Source organism: Poecilia formosa, unplaced genomic scaffold (assembly GCF_000485575.1).
Source record: "Poecilia formosa unplaced genomic scaffold, Poecilia_formosa-5.1.2 Scaffold103, whole genome shotgun sequence".
In the NCBI taxonomy this organism is placed as follows: domain Eukaryota; kingdom Metazoa; phylum Chordata; class Actinopteri; order Cyprinodontiformes; family Poeciliidae; genus Poecilia; species Poecilia formosa.
The window spans coordinates 2,008,439-2,017,294 of NW_006800042.1; the positions used below are offsets into that span (position 1 = coordinate 2,008,439).

Here is an 8,856-nt window from a genome sequence, read left to right on the forward strand (position 1 = left end):
TTTAACCCTTTCCTATCCAGCAAAAAGCAAGATATTTAAAAGTGCTTGTTTGGAAAAAAAATCCTCTAAGTTAACAAAGTCTGCAAAATACAAAATAATGTGTTTCATATTCAGGGTTTTTTTATATATATATTCTCAAAATACATGGAATTTTTTTTCAACGCCACATGCTCTTGAATTATATGGAAAATGATTTATAGTTTTTAAAACTGTGTTGGCCATTTTTTTAATACCTGTGTTTTGTCACAGATGGCATGTTGTGTCTATGCAAAATAGGGTCACATCTTGCCAGAGCACCTCTCTTCAGATGTCTGCTGTGTATCTTCTACTAGCATGTGGGCATTTTTAACCTGGGCATCTTCTTCAGAGTTTCCTTTAAGGATGGCTTTCTTTTGGTCTCTCCTCCTTTAAATCCAAGTATGTGGAGTGAACAAAGAATAGTTGTCATGTTAGCAGGTTTCCCCACCTGAGCCATGCATATCTACAGTTTTCCTAGAATGACCATGGATTTCTTAGTATTAGCTCCAGTTAATACTCTCCTTGTCATACTTTACATTTTTTGGGAAGCCTAATGGATGAAAAGTGCTCTAATCTTCTCAACTTTCTCCCTGACCTGTCTGCAATGGTTCTTGGTGTCACTGATGGTACCTGTTCACTAATGTTTGCTAACAAACCTCTGGCCCTTGAGAGAAGACATAAATTTATACTGAAATTGAATGCCATTTTAGATGACTCTATATGCTATGTTACTTTTGAAAGCATCTAGGTTAACTTGATTTTATTTAGGGGCTTTGGAATAAAGGGGACGAAAGTTAGATACTCCACATTTTTCAAGACTGTATTATTTGTAACATGTGACAGAATGCATGAACAACAGAGAAGTATGAACGCCTTTGCCAGACACTTTAATGTACTTTGTAGAAATTATGAAAAACTGCTTTAATTGTTATAAATGCAAAATATATGAGATTTTACCACCAAATCTAAAAAGTCAGGCGTGTGGTTCATCTTATATCATTCTGTTTCCCTCACTCCATCTATGTTCCACTTTACCAAGTATTTTTTCTTGCAGTGCTTCCACACTACCGCCTCTTTCTTTTCCATCCTCTCTTCTCTTCAGCCTACTGCTGCTCACTGTCAGACTTCTTCATTTTCCTCCAGTTTTAACCCACCACCACCTCCTGCTCTCCTCCCCCCTTCCTCTCCATCTAAATTGCAAATAGCAGCAGTGCCGACTGCCAGAAGAGCTCCTCAATGTCATTAGAGCTGACCCTGTGGATTAACCAGCGGAGGGAGGTGCTGTGCAGAAAGTACAGATCAATAAAATGCTTATCCTCTGGGTTCTTTTACTTCACTCTGGATTTAGATCTAACTATCTCAAATGTTTACTCCAGTCTTGGGGAAAAAAAAGAACAAGAAAAAACAAGCGGCCAAGGTTATAAATGGCTGATGCAGTTTGAATATTAATAAAAAGCATCAAGTGCGAGGAGTGACGAAAGGAGGGATCTCTACGATGATCATTTGGCTGCGACTGTGAGCTTTGTAATAATGACTGAAACAAGTTGCAAGGACCTGGCGGATCAATGAAAATGCCAGTCACTGCTGTCAGGATCAGCCAACTGTTTCATGAGGACATTTAAAAGTGAAGATGATGAACCATGGGTGCATTCGTCTGTGTGTGGTTGGTGTAAACTCGTTGGCTGACCTAGACGCCATTATCAGAGAGTGATGAAGCTAAGTGCAACAAGAATGCATTAAACCACTTTCTACAAACACATAGAAACAAACCCGCACAAGCCAAATGGACATGGGGAACATTTGTTGTCATGGCAGGTAAGAAAAAGTAGTCCTTTATTGCAGCAGCACGACGTCACATTGTTTTTATTCTTAAAACATTTGCTTAGGTCAAAATGTTAAGAATAAGTATTGTTTAAGACATCGCCTGTTGTACAATTACACATGTGCACGGTTCTCTAAAATCTATTGGCACTAATTGGAACCATGTGCTTTACTGATGAATATTTGGGAAGTGAGGAGAATCAGTGATGCTGCTTGTTTCGCTTTCAAAGGTCCTGAGTGCATTTGAATGGAATGAAAGCTAAACATTTTTGGTTGTTGAGTCATGAATAAAAAAATCAAATCTACAGTAATCTAATCTTTTAATACCCAGAACTTCAACTTTACAGCAAATGCTTTTTCGACTTAACTGCACTACAGTTAGTAGTAGCGTACCAATCAAACGCTACTGCTGTATGTCCATACGCTTTTTTAAAAAAAATTCTAGGTCAGCTTCGTCTTGTTCTTATCACAAACAGCTGGACTTTGTTCTGGCTGAGAAAGAGACAGGAGGTAAACTCAACAGATCAGCAGAGTGTCACTGTAAAGATACTAACTTCAAGTACAATCAAGATTTATAGAAACCCGTACCAACAGATGTATTGTGCCAAATCAGTGTGTTAAAACACTGCTCTGGTCTAATCCTGAAATAGACCATCAATACTATCATGTATGATAGTATCTAAGTGTTTAGGGCCATCTAGTGGTTGATTTTAGAAGAGTCAAACAAGTACAGAAAATAATTTAACATACTTCAGTTTTGAATATTATTATTATTATTATTATTATTATTATTATTATTATTATTATTATTATTATTATTATTATTATTAGTTGTTGTAGTATTAGTGATAGTAATACTCCTAGTAGTATTAGCATTATTATGGACAAATAATAAAATTAAGTGTCTGTTTGACCCTGCTGAAGTTAGCTTCAGGGCAGTAGCTGGAGTGAATGTTTATTTCACTTCATAATAAATCTGGAGTTCCTATGATCAGTCCAAACTTAAAAAAAAACAAAAAAAACAAAAAAAAAAACATTTGAATATTTGTGAAAACCATCTGAATTATTATAAATTAAAGCCAGATCTTCTAAAACACAGTGTGAACCATTTTTATTTAAAATAACTTGAAGGTTTGGCCTGAATTTATTTAGCACTTTTCCAGTCATACTTACTCCTCATAACTATGAGGAGTAAGTATGACTTACTTGGTGAATATGGCTCAACAGCCATATTCACCAAATTACACTCACAAACTCATTTACACACCAAAGGCAACTTGGGGCATTCCTGCTCGGGTGTGCCTTGCCCAGGGGCACATCAACATATGGATGTGGGAATGAACCTACATCCTTCCAAATACAAGACAACTAATCTAACTACTTAATTTAGAAGGTATAACTTCTTGTAAACTCAGTATAGACAGTTTAAAATAAACTGTACTTTATAAAGTACAGTCTAATACAGGTGCATGAAAAAGGCTGTTTTGGCTTAAGATTATGAATGCAATGTTACACTACCTTTAATTGTTGGACATTGGAAATAAATAAAGTACTTTTTTTAAAAAAAATGCTAACTATATCCCTGCTGATACTTCCAATGTTGTCTTTTAATAAATAACATCAAGACGGTCAAGAGAGAAAACCTTAAAACTTCCTTATTCCCAAGACTTAGCTGCATCAAGGGTTTCCTCCAGGGTTGGTCTGTAGTCAGACTTCATCTTCCCATGAACTCTGACTACACCCCCTTTCCAGTTCTCCACTCTGCCTTTTTTGAACATTTTTAAATAGATTCAGTTTTGAAAATACTGAATCTGTATTTTCAAATTGTTTTTGTCCTTGTAGAAACATATTCTACAAGGACAGGTTTCTACATATTCCTTCCTTCCTTGTTTGTTTGTTTTTTTAGAAAAAAATACTATGGCGGGATCAAGTTATGGGTGGCTGGGAATTTGCTCCGCCTCATAACAAGGCGGTTCCTGCCAGGATGTTGCTCAGATGTTCTCCCCGTTGTCTGTTTTGAACGTAATTTAGTTAACTCTTCCCTTTACAGTTTTAGTATTTACCGAGAAACTCGTGAAATTTAAAATTTACAAATTTCCCACTGTCCGCGCAACTTCGTGATTGACGATGTTTCAAGATACGATCAAGAATTTCGGCATCAGCTTTGATGAGAGAAACACGTTCTCTGCAGGCGACTTCATAACAGGAACAATCAGTTTTGACAACTTTTAAAAGCAGTTGTTTATATGCAACTGTTTTAAAAAGTTGCATATAAATAATATATCGTAGTGGAAAAAAGGAATTCTGCTCAAAATTAATTTTGGTTTTATGCACTTTATGCATGCTCATTAGTGTGTCATTCAGTTTCTCTAGCATGATTTACGAAGGTAATGTGGTTTAAATATTAGCAAAGTGTTTGTATCTTTATTTTCCGGCACACCTTAGAACATAAAATCGCTGACTTTATTATCTTGCCTTGCACACCTTTTGTTTGCTGTGTCGTCATGTTTGCTAGTGTAAAGACCTTCTTCTAAACTAATATATAAGGATAGTTGTTTCTGTGAAATTGCTTACCATTCTGTATTTTTAAATATATGGTAGTTATGACATATGCCACCGCATTAGAGCTTTCAATCTATTTTATAAGTGTATTGTAGTAAAGGAGAATGAATACAAATATGGACATGCCACAAGTTTAAATATGTAGCCTATCTCTTTTCTCCCAATTTTCTTAGTCCACCCATAAATTGTCATTAAAACACCTAAGAGATTAAAGTTAAAATATTAGAAAAGTTCAAATTGTAAGGCACTCTTTTCTGAAAAATCTCCACTTACTCGAGCAGCTAAAAACAAATAATAAAATTACTTAGTTCATTAATGAAATTACATACGTTTCTCTATGGTCAGACATTAAATCAACTTTTAATTTCTAATAATGTAAGCAAAGCCATTGGAAGCCGTTTCCTCATTCAAAATCCAGACCCTGTTTAGATTGACTCACAAACATTCATACAATTTACTTTCAAATGCCAAAGTATTGGAGATGAATTAAGCAAGTCATTAAACACTAATGAATATACATCAAGTTTACAGCAAATGTTCAATCATTACCATGAACACACATTTAATGTACAAAATCTGTAGCTCTTGATTTTAGGAACATAGCAGCTGTGGTTATATATGACCTGTTAAGGGCAGGTCATTAAAAAAATACAATTTCACAATACTATGTAGAGGCTGATGAACCATATGGAGATCTTTATCACATGGAAAGTTTTTATTGTATGAAGATAAGATAATATTTGAGACATGTTGGAAAGTATTGACCAATAAATGCAAAATAATATGTCCTAGATTTGACTGCTAAAGCTTGCTTTCGCACATAAATCAAACCAATCCTCTTCGCTGTACAGACGCGCCCTCCTACTGTAGGTGGAGAGAGACGCCTGCTTTTAGTGTCAGGTTTCCTCACCTGCTGTCGACCTCGGTGCGTAAATCCTGTCAGGATGTCGTCGACAATAAAGAAGGTAGAAATCACTTATAACTCCATCAATGCCAGCAATACTTTTACAAACGGAGACATTGTTTCTGGTCAAGTTTCTGTGGAAGCGGCCAAGGATTGCCAGATCAGCTCCTTCTACATCAAGTTTAAGGGGAAAGCTGACGTCTTTTGGACGGAGACCTATGGTCAGAACACTTATTCGTACCACGCCAAAGATAAATACTTCAGCGTGCGGCAGTACTTCATCAGAGACCCAAACAGCAAGGGTAAGGCTTATTTCTCTGGGTTTCACTGCATGAAGAAGTTCAAAACTGAAAAAGTAGCAAGTAGTAACCAGTCGTTGAAATCAAAGGTCCATGCATAATTTGATTGAATTTTCTTCTGAGAAACAAAGATGACAAAACAAACAACCAAAAATAAATAAATAAATAAATAAATAAATAAATAAATAAATAAATAAATAAATAAATAATTTGTTCAATTTTATTTTAAGACACAAAATAAGAGCTTTTAGTTTTATTTCTTTTTGTTACTCAAAATGGATGGGAAGAAACTTTTAAAGGTAGCTCTATTTTCCTCATGTTTAAATCATGGCTAACATGAACCATGCAACCAATTCTCGGAACCATCATTTATTGTAACTTTAGGAGGCGCTATTTCTCCTTTGATCCGCCCTGAAATGATAAGCGCAGAGCTAAGCGTCAACAATTTTGCCCTGACAATAAAAACAACAACAACAACAACAACAACAACAACAACAACAACAACAACAACAACAACAACAACAACAACAACAACAATAATAATAATAATAATAATAATTAATAAACATGGTTTCAACGTGCTTTGCATTACATTGTAAATAACAATGCATAAATCACACAACACAAGTAAAAATGTTGTACAAAATCAGCAGTTAAAAACCAAGCTAAATAATAGTGATATAAACATAATTTGTAATAGAAGAATATCAGATGTTCCATAAATGAAGCTGCTGATATTGCAGATGAAAGCTATGATCCGTTTTAAATATGGCTGAAGCTAAAAGAAAAAAAAAAAGTTAAGAGGAGAGTTTATTAACAACTTTGTTAACAAATATTCAACATGTGTTTCACATGGAAGTAGTGACCCAGCTGTATCCAGAGAACAGGAATGATCAGAATGAATCACTTGTTTCTCACATTAAAATGTTTTGCACAATGTTCTGGATTGTTTATAATAACAGGTCACACTGTGAAATATTCATAAAACAGTTTTTGTTTTTTGTTTTATGCCGTTAAAAATATTTATTTTAAATACTGACTTTCTGGGTCAAGCTGGTTTCATTTGTTGCATTGTAATTCCTGTTTGTCTGCAGATGACCAGAAATCCTTGATTGCACACCAAAGTGGAGAAACTTGTAAGTCTTTGTATTTCTCTGTCAGGCGTTTTTTTTCTTCTTTTATTACAATGAAAACATGCCAGTGGTCTAACTTTGCTTTTTGTAATAATAACGCACATTTTGTTAGGACATGCGTCCAGTTTAGAAAAGCTTTATATGTGTTGGTTTAAATGAGAGCTTCAGAGCTTAAATTAGATTTTATCTGGAAGTCCATCCCAAAGCCCCACAAAGGAAAATGAAATGTTTTTTCTTATTTTTTCTATTCTTTTGTTACACTTCTATGTTTTTTATTTCTTCTTAGACTCCAACGTTGTGCCTCCAGGAATCCATGTGTATCCATTCTCCTTTCAATTCCCTCTCCAGTAAGAATCAATTCTAATTATTGTTGTTTTTTAAGTTATTATTAAGGTTACACTGTTCTACATATGCATTATGTTGTGGTGGGGTTAAATAAGGAACTTGAATTAATATACCACTGTTAAACGTGTCTTTCATTACACCATTTATAAAAAAAATAAGAACAAAAAGTGATTCTCACTGTTATCTGTCTCCATGTTTTTCCTCCTTAGGAATATTCCCTCCACCTTTAAAGGTGCAGACGGTAAAATTGTGTACTTGCTGGAGGCTGTTCTGAGCAGGTCGATGAAGATGGACAGCAAAGAATCAACCATGATCAACTTTGTGGAAAAAGGAGACCTGAACCCAGTTCCTGGATTAATGGTATTTTTGACATCTGTGCCATGTTCTGTCTCTTTGGATGTCAGGAGCAATTAAAGATGATTTAATGTAGCCCCCCAAACCTCCCCACCCTTTCCCACCCCACATAATGCCTTTAGCAATATCTTCTAAAATAAAAGGCATTTTCTACATTCCACATCCTTTTAATATGAACTCATCCAATTGTACAAACATAGGTCTATGGTTATTCACCTCGGTTTTACTTACTATACATTTACACAACACTAAAAGTTTGCCAGTATATGCTTTGAGTGCTACCAACCTAATGACTGTAGAACGCTACAAATGATAGCCATTAATTTTTCACTTAACTAAAAGTGTTAGCATGAAAGTGATCACTTTGTGCCCTTTGTATTTTAGATCCTGACCTGACCTAAATGCATGTTAACTATGTTGCCGGCCCCTTGACATATATGTCCCAACTTTACAGACATTCAGAAGACTGTTATGGTGTTTAAGGTTTCTACTTGTTTTCTACTTGCATTTACTACCTGAGCTGTCTTGTAGGAACCCCAACATGAAACTATGGATAAGAAAATGAAACTTTTCACCTCAGGAACTGTTGCCATGGATGTAAATCTTGAAAAGTCAGGCTTTTTCCAAGGTGAGACACTTTTATATTTGACAATGACAGCAATTCTGGAATGTTCTTATACCAGCTACTCTGACCATTTTCTTTTTCTCACAGGGGAAGGATTAAAAGTTAAGGCCTTCATTAAGAACGATTCATCTCGTGAGATCAAGCCCAAATACTGCATATACCGGAAGCACAGCTTCTTTGCCCGGGGAAGGAGAAGAGTTCACACAAAAGACCTCATTAAAGAGGTTGGAAGACCCATCCCTCCTAAAGCCTCAGAAAACGTCACACAGGTCATCGCCATTCCTCAGGATGTGGAGCCCTCCATCCTCAACTGCAGCATCATCAAAGTAGAGCACAGACTCAGGGTTAGTATCAACATTAAAGATATTTGAATTGCCACAAAAGCTGTGTTGCAGAAGCCACGTGTCAACTCAATGCTTTTCAGCAACTCGTCTTATAATTTATGGTGCTTTTCCAACGGCGGGTCTTATGTACCCAATACGTGAAGAAAAAACCAGGGCATAGTCTGATTACTGCAGCTCATTCATATGGAGCAGATAAACATTAACTGTAACTGTAATAACACCTGCATTTTCCAATTATCTAGAAATCACTTTTAATTATTTCAAGACAGTTTAAAGGCCAAGAGAAAGACAATGTGATTGCAGATGGCTTGTTTTTACTTTTAGAGATTTGGTACCTGTTTTCAAAAACCAGAGCATTTCATAGCCAAAACTCTAACTTTCTTTGATTCCACAGTGTTAGATTTAAATGCTTTGAAATTTTCTTAGAAGCTGGTATCCATATTAAAAACAG

General features: G+C 35.5%; 1 protein-coding gene across 1 annotated transcript in view; it reads left to right on the forward strand.

Moving 5' to 3' along the window:
• Nucleotides 1–5,266: 5,266 nt before the first annotated feature.
• The window catches only part of LOC103142977 (arrestin domain-containing protein 3-like), a 10,330-nt gene continuing 6,740 nt past the window's right edge, over nt 5,267–8,856 (forward strand). Inside the window, exons 1-6 of the mRNA XM_007559321.2 lie at nt 5,267–5,607; nt 6,699–6,740; nt 7,024–7,084; nt 7,292–7,442; nt 7,968–8,064; nt 8,149–8,405. Of these exons, the coding sequence (XP_007559383.1) occupies nt 5,346–5,607; nt 6,699–6,740; nt 7,024–7,084; nt 7,292–7,442; nt 7,968–8,064; nt 8,149–8,405 (870 nt within the window). The 5' untranslated portion in view covers nt 5,267–5,345. The remainder of the gene's footprint in view (nt 5,608–6,698; nt 6,741–7,023; nt 7,085–7,291; nt 7,443–7,967; nt 8,065–8,148; nt 8,406–8,856) is intronic.